We start from the raw sequence: 25166 nt of genomic DNA, 5'->3' as shown, positions 1-25166 counted from the left end.
CACTAACATTGCAGATACCAGTTTGAAGGCTACATACAGCACTGTCATAAACAGAAACTTCATGAAACTATAGGGGCTGAAACAGAAATATTCCACAATGTCTCACAACAAATTCCACATTTTTTAACTGAAATTGGCTGAGGAAAAAAAATATGTTGTATCACCTATTGAAAGCCCCTTCTATTATGCCTACACTACTATAGTGCTTCCTTGTATCCTTTGTGTGTATCTACTTACTTTCTGTGACTTCCAGATGAAGATGTTTTATGCACAACATATTCATAAAAGTGTAACTCACTCATGATGTAGATTCCTTACAATACTCTGTTTGTATTAATTATTGAGTTATATTCAGCAGTCTAGGACCTTAAACAAGTTGAGCTGAAGAAGAGATAGAGAAATTTTAATGAAAAACAGCACACTTAGTTGTGGGTTTGTTTTGTCAGCACAAACAAATTGCAGAAATCTTCAACAACTGCAATGGGAGAAGCCATCAGAAGAGACTTCCTCTAAAAAATTCAAGGTATCAGAATCAATGAGGAGGAGGGGGGGGGGGGTCAGTAGATCTATAAAGAAGATAAATCTTTTGTTGTGAAAACATTACAACATACTGGTCATTTCATAATCATATTTATAATCTTAATCATTTGGTTATAAAACTTTTATTATCTGCCATCACCTGTTAATTCACAGGCGGATGATCAAATATTTTTATAGCTGCATACCTTGCTCCTTTCTGTGCTAGGGTAAGGTTAAATTGTGGATCATAGGGGCTATTTTTGTTCCTAGTGTTTTAATTATTAATGCCACTATTAGTTTCAAATTGTGCCTGATTCTCCACAGCAAAAGTTATAAAAGAAGAAATGTATTGTGATGTTGTTGTTAGTATGCCGAACTTCTTAAACAGTTGCCACACTTCTTAAACAGTTGGCTACACGAAGTTTAAGGATAGAAAACAAATATTATTCTCAGTGCACATTTCTATGGAAACAATACTTTGTGTCTAAGTGTGAAATTGCCACAGAAAATTATTCTGCATGACATAATATTTTATTAAATCTTTCATTAAACAAAAATGTAATATTTTTGCATTGTAGATTGGGAAAATAATTATGGAAACTGCCGCAAAATCTAATTTGAAAAAAGTCTCGCTTGAGCTTGGAGGGAAGAGCCCACTTATTGTTCTTGATGACGCTGATAGTAAGTAAAAAATCTTGGTACTTATTTGACATTATAATGTAATTGGATAGTTAAAGAATATACTCACCAAGCATGAGGACACACATATAAAAAGAAGGTTGCAAGCTTTTGGAGACAGTGGCTTCTTCTTCTGGCAGAAGGGTTGAAGGGGAAGAAAGAGGACTGAAGAAAATGGACTGGAGAGGTTTAGGAAAAGGGGCAGATTTCAGAAAAGTCACCCAGAAACCCGGGTCAGGGGAGACTTACCAGGCCGAATGAGAAGGAAACACTGATTGGTGGGCTCTGCACTGGGTAAGATTTGAAAACCTGAGAGCTTAAAGGTGGAAGATGGGATAATATGCAAGACAAGGATTACTGCTAAAGCATCATGCACAAGTAACAGAGTTGTGAGGGGGACGGTGAAAAATAGACAGTTCAGTCACACAGCCTTGGGATTCAAGGCAAACGTATTTGTTTGGATACAGAATCTTTACAGCAATACACCACACACTGCTGTGCAGGACATTTGACTCAGCTACAGTGATTTTCTCTGAATCAAGTAACCCGTCATGCACTCATGTCACACTGAAAGTCCAGTGCCTACATGACCTTGGAAAAGGATTGTCTCATGTTTTGGACATTCAACTTCTAATGATTGTCAGATGCTCTGGTATCACAGTTCTCTTTCATATTGCACTGTCATGCTGACAGCCAGCAGTTCTAGTGTTATCCCATGTATGTGACTTGCTGAACTGGTACATTTGCTGTGATGACAGCACTCTCTCTTCAACCAATATACAGGGTACCCACGGAGGAATGTTCAGTATTCAGGGACATGACATGAATGATCATTTGAAGCAAAAAATTCCAGTAAACATGAGCTCTAAAATATATACCTTAAGGCTTATGAGCACTTGTTCAGTAGAAGAGATGTTTTTTTACAGTGGCAAAGATGACCAAGTGCTCATAGCTCTTGAGGTATACACTTCATAGCCCATGTTTGATAGACTCTTTTTCTTGTTTTGGTCCATATTACCACCTCTCAAAATACGGAAAGCAAAGATCTTACAGTAGAAGACATTTGTTTCATAGTATCAGAAATGAAGTGCTCATATAATTCTTCAGGCATGCATTTTAGAGGCCTTATTTACTAGACTTCTTTTATTTGAATGATCATTTCTGTCATATCCCAGAATATTGACTATTCCTCACCCATTTATCTCAGATTAAATTGCTCATGGCTTAATGTTCCATGCACATTAATGAGCCAAAACATGACTGCTGCACACCACAAAACTGAATGTGTCTTACCACAGAAAGTGGAGATTGGAAGTTGCCTGCTCTGTAAAACAGGATAAGTGGTGATCTGTGGCAAATCTGATAACGGAATAAAAAAATGGCTCTGAACACTATGTGACTTAACTTCGGAGGTCATCAGTCGCCTAGAACTTAGAACTAATTAAACCTAACTAACCTAAGGACATCACACACATCCATGCCCGAGGCAGGATTCGAACCCGCGACCGTAGCGGTCGCTCGGCTCCAGACTGTTGCGCCCTGAACCGCACGGCCACTCCGGCCGGCGATAACAGAATACAGTGCCCGAACAGGCACATGTGTTTCAGAGCACACTGATCATTGCACACTATTGAACATCACACTGAGTCAACGACATCGTCAGTTATAATTGCACTGGCCACAGGATCACTGAGATTGAACAGTGGATCAATGGAAAAGTTTCAGTTGGTCAGGTGAATCACATTTCTTGTCACATCAGGTCGATTGTCTTTTCTGGGAACATCGTCATCCAGTTGAATAGATGTTCAAAACATGTGTCACGCTATGGAGGGCAGTATTATGCCTTGGGAACATTCACCTGGGCTTCCATAGGACCTGTGTAAGTAATTAAAGGCACCATGGAAGCTGTGGATTGCATGAATATTATTGCAGACCACCTGCATCCCATCATGCTTGATGTCTTCTACAATGGCAATGGGATCTTCCCACAGGATAATCGTCTGTGTCACAAGACCGGAATCACGCTACATTGTTTTGAGGAGCTCGATAATGAACTCAAGTTGATATCTTGGTCACCAGTGTTGCCTGATCTGAACCCAATAGAACACATCTGGGACACATCAGGTGACAGCACTGTGCCCCCAAACCTTCAGCCCTTAGAATGATATTTTCATTTGGTAGCGGAGTGTGCACTGATATGAAATTTTCTGGCAGATTAAATCTGTGTTCCGGACTGAGACTCGAACTTGGGACCTTTGCTTTACATGAGTAAGTGCCCTACTGGCTGAGCTAGCCAAGCATGACTCAAGACCTGTCCTCACAGCAGGTACTGGTGGAAGTGAAGTTGTGAGTATGGGTCACAAGACATGCTTGGGTAGCTCCGTCAGCAGAGCACTTACCTATGTAAGGCAAAGGTCCTGAGCTGAAGCCTCTGTCTGGCACACAGTTTTATTCTGGCAGTTTCAGTTCAGCCCTTAATATACAGGAACTTGTGCCACATACCTCTGGAAAACTACCATCTATTTGTCAAATCCATGCCATGCAGAATTGCTGCTTATTGCATTCTGAAGCTGGACCGACACACTATCAAGGAGCGGGTTAGAAAATTTTGACTGACTGTTGTGTTAAAATAATAAGTAACAAGAGACATGAAAAATCTCAGACAACTACATTATTCTTTATTAATTAGTAGTCACAGTTCCACCTTCTTTTAAATTTAAAACAAAGTCCTGTAGCTTCCAATGACCTCAATGACACCCTAGGAACTTCTGTTTCTGAAATTACTTCTTTCACAAGAAAAATGTTTTGGAAAATGTAGTTAATATACATCAAATTTTGTTACAGTTGATGAAGCTGTGCAGATAGCTCATGATGGAATATTCATGCATCAAGGGCAGATTTGCTGTGCTGGTTCAAGAACTTACGTTCATGAAAAGTTGTATGATGAATTTGTACAAAAATCAAAAATTAAAGCAGAGGCTAGAAAAATTGGTAATCCATTTGATAATAGTGTGCAGCATGGACCACAGGTAAACTATAATATTATAATAAAATATCAATTAAGCATTTGTAATTTGTCATAGATACAGTAAAACATCCAGCTGTTTCAGTGTGGTGATTTAAATCATACAGCTAATCCCTTCCTATATACAGGGTGTCTCAAAACTTCAGGGGCAAAACTATAGCAGTGATTGAGGATTGTAAACTGAGTATTACATGAGAAGTAATGACTGGAAACAAATGTTTAGCTTTTATTGACATAAACAGCGTACACCTTATGACAACAACTTAAACTCACAGCAGCTAGCCAGGCTGATGACTGCCAGTCTGAATGCAAGACACGCAAAATTTGTCCCTTTCTCTCAAATGACTCTGCTGTCCATTGTCCAATAAACCAGGTAGCTAGGACAACAACAACCACTGTCAATACATTTTCTAAAGGGGTTTCATTCACAAACGATTTCATATATCAGGATAGGGGGAAAAAATTATAGGAGTGATCTTGCTGGCTATGGAACACAACTTCCCCTTTCAAGTCAATAATGACAGTATTATAATAATATGTTCCAACTTGTTGATACTACGTCCTTCCATAAAAAACAAGACATACTGTCTTCAAAAACTTTGCAAGAATACACCAGATAATCACTGATCTGTGGGTTGTTTTGGGATCTTTCCAAAGCATTTGATCTTATAAATCATAATCAACTGCTGTTAAAATTGTATAATTATGGTGTCCGTGGTATTTCCTACAAGTGGTTCAAGTCATATTTAACTGATAGGAAACAAAGAGTACAAATTTCTCAGGATGGAAATGTGTACCATTATGAATATAAAAAAGTTAATTATGGCGTGCCCCAGCGCTCAGTATTGGGACCATTGTTATTCTTGATTTTTATTAATAACCTACCTCAACAGTTATCAAAAGCTGATACCACATTATTTGCTGATGATACCAGCTTCTTTATAAAAGGGAAGAATGATTATGAGATGCTCCAAAAAATCAACAAAACAGCAGAAGTGGCAGAAAAATGGTTTAAAGGTAACTGTCTAGTTGTCAATGACAAGAAAACTGTATGGATGAGCTTCAACCATTGTTGTTGTTGTTGTGGTCTTCAGTCCTGAGACTGGTTTGATGCAGCTCTCCATGCTACTCTATCCTGTGCAAGCTTCTTCATCTCCCAGTACCTACTGCAACCTACATCCTTCTGAATCTGCTTAGTGTATTCATCTCTTGGTCTCCCTCTATGATTTTTTACCCTCCACGCTGCCCTCCAATGCTAAATTTGTGATCCCTTGAGGCCTCAAAACATGTCCTACCAACCGATCCCTTCTTCTAGTCAAGTTGTGCCACAAACTTCTCTTCTCCCCAATCCTATTCAATACCTCCTCATTAGTTATGTGATCTACCCACCTTATCTTCAGCATTCTTCTGTAGCACCACATTTCGAAAGCTTCTATTCTCTTCTTGTCCAAACTGGTTATCGTCCATGTTTCACTTCCATACATGGCTACACTCCATACAAATACTTTCAGAAACGACTTCCTGACACTTAAATCTATACTCGACGTTAACAAATTTCTCTTCTTCAGAAACGATTTCCTTGCCATTGCCAGTCTACATTTTATATCCTCTCTACTTCGACCATCATCAGTTATTTTACTCCCTAAATAGCAAAACTCCTTTACTACTTTAAGTGTCTCATTTCCTAATTTAATTCCCTCAGCATCACCCGATTTAATCTGACTACATTCCATTATCCTCGTTTTGCTTTAGTTGATGTTCATCTTATATCCTCCTTTCAAGACACTGTCCATTCCGTTCAACTGCTCTTCCAAGTCCTTTGCTGTCTCTGACAGAATTACAATGTCATCAGCGAACCTCAAAGTTTTTACTTCTTCTCCATGAATTTTAATACCTACTCCAAATTTTTCTTTTGTTTCCTTTACTGCTTGCTCAATATACAGATTGAATAACATCAGGGAGAGGCTACAACCCTGTCTCACTCCTTTCCCAACCACTGCTTCCCTTTCATGCCCCTCGACTCTTATAACTGCCACCTGGTTTCTGTACAAATTGTAAATAGCCTTTCGCTCCCTGTATTTTACCCCTTCCACCTTCAGAATTTGAAAGAGAGTATTCCAGTTAATGTTGTCAAAAGCTTTCTCTAAGTCTACAAATGCTAGAAACGTAGGTTTGCCTTTTCTTTATCTTTCTTCTAAGATATAAGGAACAAAACTAGGACTAATGTAAAATTCAAATTATTGAATAGCCAAATTCAGCAAAAGAATCATAAAAAATTTTTAGGATTATGGGTGGATGAGCATCGAAGATGGGAAAAACATGTAGAAATTCTTAACAAAAAATTAAGCAAGTACTGTTACATATTAAGAGTGTTTAAAGATTGCTGCAAAACCAAAACAGTGTTAAGTGCTTATTACGCACACGTGCATAGTCTACTGAAGTATGAAATAGTGTTCTGGGGAAATACCTCTTTTGCAAAGCATTCTCTTAAGCTCCAAAAGAAAGCTTTAAGATAAACAAGTCATGTTGCTTACAGAGCACCAGGTATCTTTAAGGAATTAAAAATCATGACTTTACTATCTATATTTATATTTGAAGGCATTTGCTTCATTAAAAACCATCAAGTTTCAGCTTTGAATAGTGAGATCCACAATTATCAAATAAGGAACAGGGATGACTATCATGGGGATGTGCACAGAAAATCAATATATCAGGACAGTGCTGTTTACAAACCAAAAATTCTGTACAGTGCATTGCCAGATATCATAAAAAAAATACCAAACAGTAACACATTTAAAAAAGAACTAAAAAATCCACCAATAAACAACAGCTTCTACAGCATTAACGAATACCTGGAATTTTGCTCAAATCTGTAGTCTACTTCACAACTCTCTGAACAAAAATTCATAATTATTAACCATACCTAGATAAAACCAAACTTATTTCATCCATGTATGTATGTAATTATGCACCTAACTTTTGTGCTGTATGTTACTATGCCTAGTTAACTAAAGTACTGGTATTTAATAGTTTTAGTAAATTCAACCAAGGGGTTTCACAAGTTTTTGTTCTATCTGTATGTACCTAAGCAGAATAATTTTTTGTTATAAAGATGTGTTGATACCAATGATAAGATTTTGTACATGATGTAAATATGTAATATTTTATCCAGTTCTGTACTTTGACAACTGCAATATTATGAATGTGATAATACAGGTGATAAATAAATAAATAAATAGCTATACTCTATCCAAAGATGGTGGCAGCAAATAAGATGATATCACCTGATCTTATACAGTTCCAGACCACAGTATGATAGCAAAGTATCTCTGCCAATATTTGCATTGTGTCCTTTGGTGTTATAATGCTTGCAGTTTGATGTTCTAGACAAAAGGATTCCAGTTAAGCCCCACTTAGATATCATGAGGCTTCCCTACGGCCACAGTTGTTGTAGAGGTGCATATTTCAAGTGTCATGCCTCGCTCTGGAAGGTGGGTCCCGTTTAAAGACTGACTGACTGACGGCTGAGGGGCACCACTGAGTTCTGAGAACCTAATACGCTTGAGCAGGAGGCCTATAAACCATACCTTTACAAACAAACAAACCTTTTGTTAATTTGCAACCTTCTTAGTGGCTCAGAAATACAGGAGGCAATCTCAGTAGTTTTCTCCAAGAAAATCCAGCTTCTAAACCATTAGGGAACCAGCTGCAAACAGTGGTGGGGCTGCAACAGGAGATGGCAAGAGAACATCACTTGAATTCCCTTGTTGTATGTCAGCTACTGTCCAGGGACTTTTCAGGAAGTTTGGTATCCTGTAAGAAAGACTAGTTGGTGCAGCGGCCCAGTATCAATTGTTCATTGCATGACACTGCAAACTAAGCCATCCATGACACAATGATATAACAGGGAAGTGAAAACCCTGAAGGGCCGAGCAGGTATAAGAAGAAGAAAGCTGGCAAGCAGAAGCATTATAAGTGATTGTGAGTTCATATTCAAAGCTGTTTTAACAATTCAGAAGACATATGCATATCATTCAGAGAGCATTCTGAGGTCTTTGGGAGTTCATTTTGAGGTGATTGGGGAGACAATGTCAATCTTTTCATGAGATTTTCACACATCATGCTAAGTGATTTGCATCTCTTGCACAGAGCATTCTGACTTTGCCCTCTGGAGGCATGTAATTTATTTATTTATTTATTTAGTCCTTCAAATCCTACATGTATAGAATATATACAAGGATATTCGACATGGTTAGGTATTTACGAGATAAGATACAGTTTGTATTGCAGTCCTAAGGACTAGGTATTGAAGTAATTTAGCAAAGAATCATACATACATGCTATTTTCTACTCAGTTTTCTGACACTGGCTCTGATCACTGCATTCATTCTGATTTCTATTATCACTTTGTGATATCCTTGTTTTACCAGTTCATGTCAGATTGTCCTTCTTGTGGTTCAATGCTTGAATCTTTAAGCGTATAACTGTGTTCCCTTCATATGACCTTATCTAATGTGGACACTGCTCTGTAGTCTACTTACTACACCCTAAAGCCATGGTACATGAAGAAAAGAACTACTGGCTGTCAAATTCAAATTATTTGTTCATCCAGAAAATTTTTTCAGATTGTAGGATGTCATCATTTGTGCATGTCCCCCCCACCCCATTCCACACATACAAGTTACATCTAACATCAAAATACACTGTAGTAGTTCAATAAATTAATTGTATCAGATCTAGCAGTTTTTGCACATTTTTGTTTCAAATCTGCTGTACTTCTTCACATGATCTAAAAATTCTGCAACTGAATAGATGCAGTGATCTACTAATAAGAATGACCTTAAGGATTTATAAAACAGTGAAAATGAGGAAATAACTTTTATGTTATATGGCAAACCATGGCCCATTTCTATAGCACTATTTTTAGCGGGGGTTTTACACACACACACACACACACACACACACACACACACACACACACACACACACAGCTGCTATCTTCGGCTGTGGTGCCCTGGGATAGCAGCTTGAGAAATCAGCCATATGTATGTGAGCTGTGCTTGTGTAAATGTTTGAGTGTGCTTTCTATTTTTAAAGTGAGCCTTTTGGCTAAAAGCTTAAATGTTTAATAGTTTTTTTTATTGTGCGTCTCTGTGGCTCAGTACCTCGTGTATGTGGTGAGTAGAAGTGTATCCTTTTCATAATACTGTTGTTATTCCATACCGGGCCTTCCAAAGTTTTTATTTATCTCTTTCAAATTTTTTCTCACAATATTTACATGTTCCTAGGATAAAATGCAGGAGAACAGGAGGCTAAAAGACCTCTGAAAGAGGGTTCTGCAGGTCTCTTTTTGGCATGCATGGTCCATTGCTCTAATAGCTCTTTTTTGGGTCAAGAGGATGACTGAGCTAGCAGTTGCACTACCCTCGAGTGTTACAATCTGAACAGTTTAGAAGCTTGCTTTGTGTGCAAGTAAATGTAGGCTCTAGCACATTTTCTTCAATGTCACATTTGTTTTTGTTAACGTGTGTCTGGCATTTAAAATAATGTTGAAGCCATCAACCTAAAATGTTTGTTTCCATTGAGGGTGTAATTCTATTTGTTCTTATTGTCACAAAGGTGTTGAAGGCTTCACACTTTAAACAGAAGTTTAGAAAAGTTGTTTTTGATGTATTTATTATTAGCATATTTCCATCAAACCAGTCATTTAGCTGATCTGTAGCTTTATTTATGTTTGTTTGTTGTTGTATTGTGGTTTCCCCTATATGAAGGATGCCAGTGTTATCTACAAACAAGATATTTATTTGTTATTCAATGCTTAGACCTAGGTCGATTATGTACAGTAGTAAAAGTATACGCTCAAGAGAGGATCCTTGAGGGACTCCACTTTTTATTTTTCTTGCATCTGAAAAATATGTTATAATTCTAACATTTAGTTAATGTTTTATCAATCATTTCTGTTTCCCATTTGTTAAGAATGAGGAGGAGAACCATTTCAATGCAGTGCCTCTAATGCCATACTTTTGGGGCTGTTCCAACAGGATTTTGTCTTCGAGATGTCAAAAGCTTTGTTTGGAGCTAAGAAAATACTAACAATATTTTGTCCATTGATTCTAAAGCATTTTGTAAAATACTGTAGATGGAATTTGTAGTAGATTTATTTTTGTGGAAACCATGTTCCACGATTCCTTCAGGGGCCTGAAGACCCAGTAATAAAGAGACAGGTCTATATATTTCTAAATTTGCTTCGCCATTTTTTATGAGCAGTTACCATTTTTGCAACTTTAATACAATTAGGAAAGGTTCTCATTGAAAAGAATGAGTTGATTTATGATGAAGTCTGGAATACCACCAATTTCCGAGGTGAATGATTCATTTGGAGTTGTTTCATAAAGATAGATTGTGTGGAGGCAAGAATTTACTTTGTTCCAGTGGATATTTGAAGAGATAATTGATTTTTTTTTGCACTGTCTGCACAGTACTGCCTGAAGAGATTTGCAATCCATTGAGAGTCAGTAATACCCTTTTTGTCACAGTTCAGGATGATAATTCTTTTTACTATTTATTTCTTGCTTTATTACTTTCCAGACTGCTTTGCTTTTATTTTCTGACTCTGATATAAACTTACCATTAGCCTTTTTTTTTTGTCTGATTTGTGACTTTTCTCTATATCTGAATTATCTTGTAATATAACTGTTCAAGGGAGGCAATATGTTATGGCTTTTTCTGTAGTTGCACAATTCTCTTTTTGTGTTGCTTGAGATTTTTATGCCTCTCTATCCATGTCTTTGAGACTTGTGTTCCTTGTCACCCATGTTTTGAGAGGAAACACCATTTTAAAAGAATAATTGAAAATGTCAAGAGAACTTTTTAAACGTTTTGTGATACTTGTTCCCATCTTTCTGTTGTTAATAAGTGATTCAATGTTTCTATGCTCGGTGTGTTGAATATTCTTGCAGCACTAAAATTTGTATTTATGCATTCTGCAGTATAGGTTCTGTTTACAAATATTTCGTCCACAGTAGTAGCAGTAGTTTTTGTAATTCTTGTTTGAACTGTTAGCATTTATTTCATATTGAAAGTATCTGTTAGGCTGAGCAATAGTTGTTTTCTCCCACTTGTTTCAAGAATGTCAGTGTTGAAATTCCCACACACTGATGTTGATTTTTTGCCTACATGTATCCCATTTAGTAATATTTCATGTTTATTGAGAGATGACTCGAAGTTCCCATTTGTAGAGTGACAGATACACATGACAACTGTATCTGCACTGCTAATTTCAATGATTGTAGCTTCAAAGGCTCTTTCTGCATTGAGGTACTGAAAAACTGTCAACAGTTTCGTATTTCAATCCAGTTTTAGTTAAAATAGCAGCGCCTCCATTTTTGTGATTTCTTCTACAGAAGTAATTTGCCAGTGTATAGCCTGCCATCAAAAATGAAGCAATCTAATCTGCCTTAACCAGTGTTCTGAGAGACACTGAACACTGACAAAATGAAGTGCAGTATTTAGCAAAACTTCAATGTCTAAATACACTCCTGGAAATCGAAATAAGAACACCGTGAATTCATTGTCCCAGGAAGGGGAAACTTTATTGACACATTCCTGGGGTCAGATACATCACATGATCACACTGACAGAACCACAGGCACATAGACACAGGCAACAGAGCATGCACAATGTCAGCACTAGTACAGTGTATATCCACCTTTCGCAGCAATGCAGGCTGCTATTCTCCCATGGAGATGATCGTAGAGATGCTGGATGTAGTCCTGTGGAACGGCTTGCCATGCCATTTCCACCTGGCACCTCAGTTGGACCAGCGTTCGTGCTGGACGTGCAGACCGCGTGAGACGACGCTTCATCCAGTCCCAAACATGCTCAATGGGGGACAGATCCGGAGATCTTGCTGGCCAGGGTAGTTGACTTACACCTTCTAGAGCACGTTGGGTGGCACGGGATACATGCGGACGTGCATTGTCCTGTTGGAACAGCAAGTTCCCTTGCCGGTCTAGGAATGGTAGAACGATGGGTTCGATGACGGTTTGGATGTACCGTGGACTATTCAGTGTCCCCTCGACGATCACCAGTGGTGTACGGCCAGTGTAGGAGATCGCTCCCCACACCATGATGCCGGGTGTTGGCCCTGTGTGCCTCGGTCGTATGCAGTCCTGATTGTGGCGCTCACCTGCACGGCGCCAAACACGCATACGACCATCATTGGCACCAAGGCAGAAGCGACTCTCATCGCTGAAGACGACACGTCTCCATTCGTCCATCCATTCACGCCTGTCGCAACACCACTGGAGGCGGGCTGCACGATGTTGGGGCGTGAGCGGAAGACGGCCTAACGGTGTGCGGGACCGTAGCCCAGCTTCATGGAGACGGTTGCGAATGGTCCTCACCGATACCCCAGGAGCAACAGTGTCCCTAATTTGCTGGGAAGTGGCGGTGCGGTCCCCTACGGCACTGCATAGGATCCTACGGTCTTGGCGTGCATCCGTGCGTCGCTGCGGTCCGGTCCCAGGTCGACGGGCACGTGCAGCTTCCGCCGACCACTGGCGACAACATCGATGTACTGTGGAGACCTCACGCCCCACGTGTTGAGCAATTCGGCGGTACGTCCACCCGGCCTCCCGCATGCCCACTATACGCCCTCGCTCAAAGTCCGTCAACTGAACATACGGTTCACGTCCACGCTGTCGCGGCATGCTACCAGTGTTAAAGACTGCGATGGAGCTCCGTATGCCACGGCAAACTGGCTGACACTGACGGCGGCGGTGCACAAATGCTGCGCAGCTAGCGCCATTCGACGGCCAACACCGCGGGTCCTGGTGTGTCCGCTGTGCCGTGCGTGTGATCATTGCTTGTACAGCCTTCTCGCAGTGTCCGGAGCAAGTATGGTGGGTCTGACACACCGGTGTCAATGTGTTCTTTTTTCCATTTCCAGGAGTGTAATAATAATAATAATAATAGCTTTATTCAACATTGAATGGTACACTGCACATGGACAAAGAAACAGTAATGATTAAAGTTATTTGCGCAATACACAAGACACATTCTTCTGAATACGTCATTAATTTACAACAAAATTACAATAAGATGTTTACTGATTTCTATTCACATAATTTCACAAAGCATTTGTTATTCTTCATATAAGTTTAGTACTCTTGTAATGTGTAGAAAGGTTGTTTTACTAAAAATTTCTTAAGCTGATGTTTCAGTTTAACTGTAGGAAGAGCCACAACTGCACTAGACAGTGCATTAGCTAATTTTATACCTGTGTACTGAGGCCCCTTTTCGTAAAGTGCTGTTTTGTGGTTGCCAATGTAAAATCTTTCTTTATTTCTAGTATTGTACTGGTGGAAATCTGAATAAGTGTTTGGGTGCAGTCTTTTCACAAGCAATATGGCTTTTAGAACGTATGTGTTTATAACAGCTAACACCTCTGTTTTCGAAACAAGTTGCGATAAGACTCCCTATATTTTGCTCCACAGATTATTCTCACACCCCTTTTTTGAAGAATGAGTAGCTTATCCAGATTAGCTTTGGTTGTTGCCCCCCAAATTTCAATACTGTAGTTCAAGTGAGAGGAGAAAAGAGCATGGTATGCAGTCTTTAGGACTACAGTGTCTTTACAGAACTTGCTAATAGTACTGATTGCAAATATATTTTTTTGACAACTTAGTTGCTAGGGAGTTAATATGTGTGTACCATTTCAGGTTGCTTTGGATTGTTACGCCAAGGAATTTTATACTAGACTCTTTCTTTACCAATTCGTTGCCAATGTATAATTTAATTTCATTATTCAAACTACTTTTGTTAAACTCCATCAAACATGTTTTACTGGTGCTTACATTTAAGTGGCTTTCATTAAAAAACTGAACAATTTCTTTTGTCACATTATTACACTCAGCCTCTAGCTCTTTAAATGATTCCTTTTTACACACAATGGACGTGTCATCGGCATACAGAACAATTCTGTAATTCATAGTACAGTATTTAATATCATTTACATAGATCAAGAACAGAAGGGCGCCCAACACCGAGCCCTGGGGCACGCCATATTTTATGCAAGTGATCTATGATTTGTAGATACCACTTTCAATTTTAAGCAGAACAAACTGTTTTCTATTGCTCATATAACACTTTATTAGGTCATAAGCAGTGCCTCTAATGCCCATGTTCCATAGCTTGACTAATAGGATGTCAACATTCACACAATCAAAGGCTTTTTCCAGGTCTAGGTTTACACCTGCCACATTTTCCTTGCTTTCGATACCCCCTAACACCTCTTCAATTAGTTGAGCAGCTGCAGTGCTAGTTGATTTACCTTTTAGGAATCCATTTTGATTTTCAAACATCAAGTTGTGTTTGTTAAGAAAGTTTATAATCCTGTTGTGTATAACTTTCTCAACTATTTTGGAAAAGACAGGAAGGATTGAGACTGGTCTGTATTTTTCTATTTTGTTGTTGTCACCTTTCTTAAAATGGGTGTTACCTGTGCTGTCCGGAAAGGTGCCTGATTCTATTATATTGTTGACTGCTACAGACAGAGGTACAGAGACATTTTGGCTACAGGCTTTTAAAACATTAATATTTAGGCCATCATGCCCAGCGGAATTAGAGGGTTTTAGAGAACTAATGATGCCCATTATTTCTGCACAGTTTGTGGGGGCTAGATATATACTATGGTCACATGTATTACCCTTAAAACTGTAGTGCATGTTTTTATGTTTGTCATTTATGGCTTCCCCTATGGAAGAAAAATATTCATTAAAAATATTTACAATTTCCAGTTGGTCTTTTATGAGCATGCCATTGTAGTTAATAGTAAAGTCCATACTAGAATTGTCATTGCCGGTTCTAAAACTGTTTATGACTGCCCAGATTTCAGCAGTTACGTTGTGTGAGTTTTGAAGCTTATTTGCAACATAGTTGCTCCTGGTCTGTGTTAGTCCTTATAGTGTCCTTGATATATTTTGATGGCTTCCTTTAGCTCAGGAATCTCTCTATTATTCAGCATTGCACTGTGGAGTAGTTTTAATTTTTCCCTAGCTTCAGTGACATTACTATTTACCCAAATATTTTTGTTTAGGTATATTTTTTGTTTGTTCCTTTTTTGTGATTACAACTGGGCATGTGGTATCAAAGCAGTAATTGAAGCCAGCAGCAAAGCTATTATATGAAAAGCTATTATTTTCAAACCATTTTATATGTGCTAGCAGGCAGTTTAGTCTATTTATGTTGTCATTTACATTATTCTTTTAGTTACAAACTGTTTTTTGTGACTGACTGGACAATCTTTTGGCATATGGAGAGACACATGTCACTGTAATTTATTTGTCTACTCAATTTTAAGTTAACATGCAAATTTCCTAAGGGCATTTTTATTACATTACTTATCTCAGTTTTGTTTGGATAGCCATACAACACCGTAAGAGACTTGCTGGGAGATCAACAGGTTGCAACATCATCATGTCAGCTGCCCACACTTGAACTTGTCAACAATTCTATCATGTGGTAGGATTAAGTGGTTGATCTTCCACCTATATGCACAATTACCAAGTCATGTCTATGCCCAGTCAAATCAGTCCCGTGACTGTAGTACTGATGATTTGTGCATAATAATAATAATAAATGTTAATTTTTTGCTGCTTTATTAATTAGAATTTATTCCATATTTGCATATCTTTTCATTTACATGTTACAACACTGTGTACATTTTACAGGTTAGCTGAAAAGTGCTTAGTATTGATAAATCTTCTCCCATACAATTTTCTCTCATTCTACTGTGTAATCAATTTTTTTTTCAATAACTTTAGGCAGCCCTCTATTTTTAACAAGCCAGTTTCTCATAAGTTTCTACCTACTGTGATGAAATCCTTCCAATTAATATTATATCTGTCATGGAACATTTCTCAGTACATCGGTTTAGCTTTCTGAGCACTGTATTTATTTATTTAATTATTTATTTATCCTACAGCACCATACAGTACCTCAATGTCTGCAAGTTCTTTCAGTAAATAATGCTCCATCTTTGGCAACTGATCATGGTCTGTAAACAATGTTAAGCAATATCACCAATACGTCACAGATGAGTGTATTAGTTTTCAAGGTAGCACCACCAGTATGATGTGGCAGAAAGTTTTTTGTTATGAAATATACACAGTTTAAAAATATATGCGTCACACATATTGCTCAACAAGATCTTATTCCATTTGAAATTTCATTTTTGACTGTTAGTACCTCAACCCTCCACCACCTACATAATTTTGGACCTACAGGTTTGAGACAACCTGTAGAATATATATTAAAACTGAAATATATTAAAATACAACACGTTTTATTTCTTTTCAGATTGATGAGGACAGTTTCAAAAAAGTTATGGATTATATAAAATCTGGGAAGGAGCAAGGAGCTCACCTTGAGTGTGGTGGTGATCGTTTTGGTGACAAGGGCTACTTTGTAAAACCTACTGTTTTTTCAAATGTTACTGATGATATGAAAATTGCACGTGAAGAGGTGATTAATATGCATTCATTACTTTAATTTAACGGGATTTTGCCAATTTTTTAATTTATTTGTTTGTTGGAAATTTATTCGACAGTCATACAGCAATTCACAGCTTATCGCACTTATGTTAAGTATGTAAACTATTCCCATATTAATAATCTGGAATTCATTTTTGCTATTTATGTCTGAAAATGTGCATGCTGGTTGACTAAGAGAGAACATGTCATGTCTTTGGAAATGATAGTACTGACAATGCTAGCTATGTTTGTTATATGAACAACCATTCTACTCCTCATAGCTACAACATACACAGTTGACAACACAGAAAGGACTCTATGTATTGTGGGGAAGGCATTCCACAATGGCAACTCCATATGGATGAGGTGCACATACCGTTAGTACCCATGTGATCATGACAACAATGCAGAAGGCAACAAAAAATAGAAACAAAATTTGCAGACACAAATGTGGTAGTCTATGGCAGTGAGGCAATAAGTGGCACACTCTCATTGATATTGTTACTAAGAATTCCGTGATGCAGTAGTAGCCTATTGATCCCATGAAACTGTTGGTGGCAGTGTGAAAACATCAATATCAAATTAGTTTGTACGAAAAAAAAATGTAATGCCCTGCCACTAGCAGTCACTAAGGTTTTGCAGATGCCAGCAATCATTGTTCATCGAATCATGTGGAACAGACTCACTGGTGTCAGTCATCTTCTCTGCACAAGTACGTGTCCAGAATACTGTTACTGCACCTCGTGGCAAGAGTTCTATTCAAGTGGCACAGCACAATCAACACTCACAATAAAACATTATCTCATTGGGCGACCAGGTCAGTTGTTCGGTGTCAGTGCAGGCAGCAACAGTCAGGGAGCTCTTTCCATCATATGCTTCTCTCTGGAAAAACCCCACAGCTGCAGAGAGGCAGTGCATGGTGGAGAGAGGTTCCACTACTTAGGTCTATATTTATTATATATTTTGGCACAAACAATTTCATTTTCCAGCAAGAAAGAAGAGAATGCCATCAGAAATCAGGATATCAAGAGATTATCCGGGACCCTAGATCAAGAATGATACAGCATGTCAGGAAGAGAGCCAAATCACCAGATCAAATCTGAAAATACAAATGTGCCACCTACAGGGAGCACACAATGGAAGAATTGAAAGTTACTATGGCTGAGAGGAAGCAGATACCAAGCTTTCTCTAGAGACTGAAGATAATTCTTGAAACATTAAGTGCAATTTGCAATTGATATGGCTACAAAACAGACAACTTTTGTTATAAACTTAGATAAAAACTGTTTCCTGTAATTAAATGTCAGGAGCCACATGCATGATCAAAAGCAGAGGTTAATACGAGACCTAGCTTTTGGAATAAAAGAATCAACCATCTAACAAATGAGCAGAATGGGTCAGAGTAAATGAGACTCTCCATAAGATAAATAGAGGCAAGATAAATAGGGATTGCCCAGATCTTCAAATCAGGAAGGATATAGCAAAACAGGAAAAGAGAACCCCACAAGAAAATTCTAGCATCAGACTAAATTTGGTGTTTGAAGTTACTGTCTGTAGAATTTGCAGAGAAGATGGAGAACAGCGGATTATAAATGGGATCACAGATGAGCAGATATAATGCAAATTAGAGGAGAAGAAAATTGAACTGGTGCAGAAGAAACTGTCATTGAGAGAAAGAGTCAAGTCCACTAAACTGATGAAGAAAGCACAAAGCTCGGTACTACACAATATGTACTTTGCAACAGGGTATTGTGTGTTTCCCGCATAAAAACTACCCAGTACCACTCAAACATTTTCACTGATGCCATTAATACAGTTTTATTTTTCCTTGGACAATAAGACACCAAAGTGCAGTTGTGTTGAAATCCAAAAATAAAGCTTTTCTCTTTCGTTATTTTCTTTGGTAAAAATTCAGGAGATATCCTCTGCTTTTTTTCTTCAAGGAACCTACTATAGTCATGTCTGCGTAGGTTGTGAAAGCAATAGCAGTCTATAGCACTCCAGCAAAACTAAGGCCTTGCTACAGAGATGTTTACCAAACTGTGTAATGCAATTGGTTGCAGTAGGCATACGAAGCTACTGTGCTCAGCCTACTACATCTGTCAGGGATCTACTTACAATGACCCGACTGTAGGTGTCACCTTTCTCCTTTTTCAAGGTTCCCATCAGTGTAAAACTTGTAAACCAGTTACTGGTTGTGATATTCTGGTTAGTGCCTTCAACTGGCTTGACTAGTCAGAGAGCAATATCTTGGGCAATTTTCTTGAAATTATATGGTGCCTTCGGGTTGTTTTCCTACATATTGTTCAAGATTGTATGTATACGCAGTCTTTGCATCAACCAACGTGATTATTTTTAGTCCATACTTGTTTGGCTTATTGAGGATACATTGTCTGAATGAACAGGATCCTCTAAGTGCTAAAAAGCTGTTCACCGATTGTAGGATATTTACTCACAGTAAAGTTATTTTGAAAATTTGTCAGAAATAACTCAAAATTTTTCCTTAATGGTGCAAGCTTATCAGTTTCCTTCCTTGCAGTATGTTCGGTTACATCATCAGATCTTAGACGTCTTAGTAAAAAGCAAAACCTCTTTCCACTCTTTGAAAGACAAAAAGCCTTAATACTATTGCCTTTTGAGTTACCCCAAAGCTGTATAATTTTTTTCAATTTCAGAAGGAGAAGTTGGTGTTACATCCATATGACTGAATTTTATTAGTGTTTTAGCATTTCTTTTTTCAACATACTACTTAGATTTTTCTCTTGAAACACCAGTCCCTTAGGGACTATTTCATCAAGTTTAATTTACTGACTGTGCACTCACTGTATGTTCATAAGAAAAATATGTCTGTAAAAAAGAATTGTGAAATAAGTGTAATGAAAGGTGACATTCATAACTGCAAAGCACGAATCAGATGTAGTTATCATATGACACTGAGTCTACCTGAGCTGAAAGACAATTCTATAATGCATTTCCAAATAATATACAGCATCTCTGTGGGAATCTGTTTAAGAGAAAGTTGAATTAATTGTTAACTAAAAATGTTTATACTCACTTAATGATTTCTGAACTCCACTATCAGCAGTAATACTTTTGTATATTGTAGTATATTAATGGTGGAAAATATTCATGTACTAGTATCTAACGTGCTATTTGTTATAGATATTTATTATATGTGTGGTATGATATCACTTCTGCAAATGTACAAACATGACAATGTCCATGACTGTTAAGTTTTAATGGGCAAATTAAGATTATTATTATATGAGAATGCAGGCTTTCTCGGCGAATCTTGATGATAAAATCCTCTCGGGTTGACAGTCGAGTCAATGCGTTGTTCTCTGGCAATGTTTCAGCAAGTTTCTTACTTGCCATCTTCAGGCGAAGTGTCGGGTTCATGCCTCGTCCGGATCTTTATAGCTGCTACACCACAGGCTTCTCTGAATCCTCGGCGCCAGTCGATCCAATCAGGCATGATTGGAATTTGCATGGCTCTACACAATCTCTTGGTTTCTTCAAATTTAAATGTGTGTTCTTCATTGAAGCTGTGCTGTGCTACCGCAGATTATTCCTTTTGTCCGAGGCGAATGTTTCTCACATATTCAGAGATGCATTGTGTGATGCAACGCTGTGTCTGTCCAATATATTGTTTCCCACACTCACAGGAAATGCTGTAGACACCCGGTGTTCTTAAACCCATGTTGTCCATCATTGAACCCAGCATATTCCTTATATTTTTTATGGAGGACAGAAGATGGTTTTTATCTTGTTCTTCTCCAGTATCCTAGCAATCTTGGCCATAGGTGGACCTGTGTGCGGGAGGAACACCAGACCTTTGTTGTTCTCTGCTTCATTAAGGTCCTCCTTCTTCTTCTTGCTCATCTTGAGAGTGCATCCAATCTGTGTTCCAGTGTAGCCATTCTTCTGGAAGGTATTCTTCAGGTGCTGAATTTCAGTAGATAAACTGTCCTTTTCGCATATGTCATGAGCTCTGTGGACAAGGGTAATGAGCCCGAATTTCCATTGTGCTGGAAGATGGCAGCTGGTGGCATTGAGGCACAGGTCTGTGTGTGTTTTCTTTCAGTAGACCGAGTGTACCAGTGTGCCGTCCGTTTTCTTCTTTATTAGGATATCGAGGAAGGGTAGGCACCCATTTTCTTCCAATTCCATTGTGAACTTGATGTTCTCCTGTATGCTCTTCAGATGGTTGAGAAATTCCATTAGTGTCCTTGCCATACGGCCAGACTGCGAAAGTATCATCCGCGTATTGATAAAAGACCATGGGCTTAAGGCGTGCTGTTTCCAAGGCGATATCCTCAAAGTGACTCCATCCACCTGCTGGTAAAACTTGCCCCCACACTGGAAATATGTGGTCGTGAGTGCATGGTGGAATAATTTCACTGTGTCTTCGTCAAAATGATTCCCAGTAGTTTCGAGGAGTCCTCTAGTGGTACCCTCATGAAGAGGGATGTAACGTCAAAGCTGACGATAATGTCATTTTTGGCAAGACTCCCCTCCTTGAGTGTCTTAACAAACTCCGTGGAATTTTTGATGTGGTGGGGACATTTACCCACAAGAGGCTGAAGCAGTTGTCCCCGGTGTTTGGCTATACCACAGGTAGGAGAATTGATCATGTCTACTATCGGGCGTAGTGGTATCTCCCTCTTGTGTATCTTAGGGAGGCCGTATAACCGTGGTGGAACCGGAGCTCTGGAGTACAGCCTTTTTAACAGGTCCTGGTCCAGACCTGAGTTGTTGAGAAGACTGATGGTCTTTCTAGTCACAGCTGTTGTAGGGTCCTTCTCCACTTGTTTGTAGCCCTGGTCCTGCAGCAGCAAATTAATTGCCAGTGCCGAGGAGCAGAGAAGCCTGTGGTCCAGCAGCTATAAAGATATGGATAAGACGTGAACTAGACACTTCGCCTGAAGATGGCAAATAAGAAATTTGCTGAAGCGTTGTCAGAGAACAACACATTGACTTGGCTGTCAACCCAAGAAGATTTTATGATCATGATCATTATTGTTATCATTATTATTATTATTATTATTATTATTATCAATGTCTTTGAAGTGCATTATGTTTGGTGTGTGGCAAGCAGAAAAAAATATTCTTTTCTATCAATATGACTGATAATGTTACAGATATTTGGGCCTGTACAAAGTATAATAAAGTTCAAAACTATAGAGGAGGTCATCGAGAGAGCCAATGATACACTTTATGGTCTTGCTGCTGGAGTTATCACAAAGGATATTAACAAGGCTCTTACAATTGCCAATGCACTTGAAGCAGGTTCTGTGTGGTAATTATCAATGTTGTTTGAGAAAAATGATAAGAGGAATTTTTTCACTGAATATATTCAAAGCAGTTGCAACTGATAAGCAAAACTCTTTTTAATTAAAAAATAGTTCCAAGTTTTGAAATTACTGGTTCCATTTTTCAGAGAAGAAGGGAAGAATAGCTACTCACTTCTTAAAGGCACAGTGTGATCTGCCATTTTTATGTCAGTTGAGTTAGCATCACAGTTTATATTGTTTGGTAGATGATGTAGTTTTCATTCTACATACAGTGTGAACCTTCATTACTTCACTTTACAAGGCGCAATCACATTAATGTGACCACTTCTCAAAAGTCTGAATAACCACATTTTGCAGCATTTCCAAGCAGAAAGAGAGTCCATGAAGTTGTGGAAGGTACCAATAGTGATGTAGAGCCTTGCTGACTCCAGTTCTGTGGCCAGCTAAACTAGGATCCATCACGCAAACAGCTCATTGAGGTGGTCCCACAGATTCTTGACTGGGTTTAAATCTGTGTGTTTCATGTCGAAGGGAGTACAGTAAATGCATGCTGGTGCTCTTTGAATCGGGCGCATCCATTGCAATCTATATGATGCATTGCATTATCCTGCTGGTACATGCCATTATGCAGAGGAAAACCAAACTGCTTGTAGGAGTGGACATGGTCCCCAAGGATAGATGTATACTTTTGCTGATCCACTGTGCCGTGATCATCCAGGGAATGCCACAAAAACATTCCTCAGACGATAACGCTCCCTCCTCTGGCCTGGACACTTCCAAAAATTCCCGCAGGGCCGTACACATCAACAGCCGTCATTCCAATGGAGGATAACACATGATTCATCTGCCATCTGTCCTCACTCAGTGGATGTGCAAGTGTGGTATTGGCATGCAAATTCCAGCCTTTGTCACTGATGAACAGCAGTCAGCATAGGTGTATGAACCATGCACCTGCTGCAGAGGCCCATACGCTGCAACATTCACTGAATGGCCATTGAGGAGACATTGTTAGTAGCCACTTGGTTCTGGTCTTGATTCTTGGCCTTGGCAGTCAGTTGTTCAACAGTTGCACATCTATTTTCCTGTACACATTTCTGCAGCTGATATTCACCCTTGTGGTGCACCACAATCGCCTTGGTGCTGGTTTTGGATAGTGCCATTTTGCCATGCATGTTGTATTTTAACTATGCCAGTATGTGAAAAGCTTACAGACAGTTATTTTGGAAATGCTTCCACATCAGGGCCAAAAGCGAATGATTCAGCCCTTTTGGACACCAGATAAATCGCTCTATTTCCACATTACGACAGTGACTGCACTGTTTTCAGCATCTGCCCTCCCAACCCCCCCCCCCCCCACTCCTCCACACACACACGCAACACACACTTTCACGCTTTATATACCCTTCCCTCTTAGTGCTGCCATCTGCGAGTGGTTACTGCACATTGACCTCAAGCATAGATGGTGGTCACAATAATGTGACTGGACTGTGCTTTTATTGTGGCCAGCTCATACTGATGTATATATCCATTTTGGGTGTTGATAGAAGGAACTGAGTACAAGCACTGTGCTTCACCATCATACATGATAGCATTCTGTAATGTTATCCTCATTTACTGTACCTCTTACTGATGAACAGTTTCCTCGTTCCCTTCATTCTTCAAAAACATTATCGTTTAGCCTGGAAGGTCGTAATTAACAGTGTTTTTCATAATTTATCTGTCACTGTTTTTACAGTCCTCTCACAGACAAGATATATTCAGATTGTAAAAATGAAATCAACTTTAACATTGCATTAATTTTGCAACAGATAAATTAAAGAAAAAATAGATTACAGACTTTATAAAAATTGAGAAATCATAGCAGTTGTATTTAACCTCCTGTAGCGAATTTTACCTATTTAAATGTTTTCACCATTGTGGTTCTGATTTTATATGTTGTCATCCACAATGAAACTCTCTTCTAGTACATAAATTTAATGTATTAATCATGAACATGAACTTAAAAAGAAAATTTTTTCAAGGGTGAACTGCTTCTTTGCACTTGGACCTCAGTCCCCATTTGGTGGATACAAGCTCTCAGGACTAGGAAGGGAATGGTAAGTGGGGAAGTCATTAAGCATTTAAGCTATGATTACAAATCTTCACGAAGTCTCATAATAAAACTCTGTTACTTTATCATTTGCAGTGGAGAAGAGTCATTGGATGAATACCTGGAAGTTAAAACAGTTGCAGTAAAGTTGCCTGTGAAATTATGAAGTGTTAAAAGCTGCTGTCTTCTGTTTTATTCTTTGTTATTCTAAAATACAATGCTACATCCATGTACAATGTCAAATGTTATCTACATATATAGTGTTAACTGCATCCAGAAAACATCTAATTAGTGTTACACCATATTTCAGACCACAGTTCAGCTGATCAGATGACAGAACAAATGGCAGTTTGTTCGTATGCTATTGACATTTACAACTAAAATAAAATTATTTCTTAAATCTTTCGCCATATCAGTTAAAATTATAAGTTTTAGAGGCATTTCTGAATAAGCAGCTGCTTGAAATATCTTTTACAAGTTTCTCCAGTCGGCATTTCCAGTTTATTTGGTAGTTAATTATGATGCTTAATATTTGCCAAAGTGTCATTTGCTGTCAGGGTTAGACTTCTGCTGATTATGTGAAACCATACATTATTAGACTATTAAAGTTAATAAATAGATTTTTACATTGCATGTCTGATTTCATCTTGTTATAACCCTAATGCCTCTCTTCTGTAATATAAGAACCATTCATTAGTTTGAAAGGTGCTGCCCCACATTACTACTCTTTATGATAAAATAGGATAATCAAAACTAACAACCCTTAGGACTTGACTATCTTTTCTATATATGTATAGAACAAATGGTTCTGAGCATCATATAGACTATTTATTATCACAACAGTTTCACATTCTACTGATGAACTACACAAAATAACAATCAGACATCTTGTCACAGGCAAAAGACACCTCACAAAAGTTCTTGGTGAGCATCATGGATGAATGATCAAAAACTGCCAGCGTCCAAAATTTATAATAATAATAATAATTTTATTGTGATTCATCCATTACAGCAATAGGCAACATCAG

At 38.5% G+C, this 25166-nt stretch overlaps 1 protein-coding gene across 2 annotated transcripts in view; it reads left to right on the top strand.

The window, feature by feature from the left end:
- The window catches only part of LOC126243140 (aldehyde dehydrogenase 1A1-like), a 181968-nt gene extending 157262 nt beyond the window's left edge, over positions 1 to 24706 (top strand). For both annotated transcript variants that reach the window (XM_049948142.1, XM_049948141.1), the window contains exons 7-12: positions 1098 to 1200; positions 4042 to 4226; positions 16583 to 16747; positions 21897 to 22054; positions 24071 to 24145; positions 24235 to 24706. In XM_049948142.1, coding sequence (XP_049804099.1) covers positions 1098 to 1200; positions 4042 to 4226; positions 16583 to 16747; positions 21897 to 22054; positions 24071 to 24145; positions 24235 to 24304 — 756 coding nt within the window. In that variant the 3' untranslated portion in view covers positions 24305 to 24706. The remainder of the gene's footprint in view (positions 1 to 1097; positions 1201 to 4041; positions 4227 to 16582; positions 16748 to 21896; positions 22055 to 24070; positions 24146 to 24234) is intronic.
- Positions 24707 to 25166: the final 460 nt, after the last annotated feature.

The sequence above is a fragment of the Schistocerca nitens genome, chromosome 1 (genome assembly GCF_023898315.1).
Source record: "Schistocerca nitens isolate TAMUIC-IGC-003100 chromosome 1, iqSchNite1.1, whole genome shotgun sequence".
Classification (NCBI taxonomy): Eukaryota; Metazoa; Arthropoda; class Insecta; order Orthoptera; family Acrididae; genus Schistocerca; species Schistocerca nitens.
Note: the sequence above shows the minus strand (reverse complement) of the source record. Positions and strands in the feature narration are given on the sequence as shown.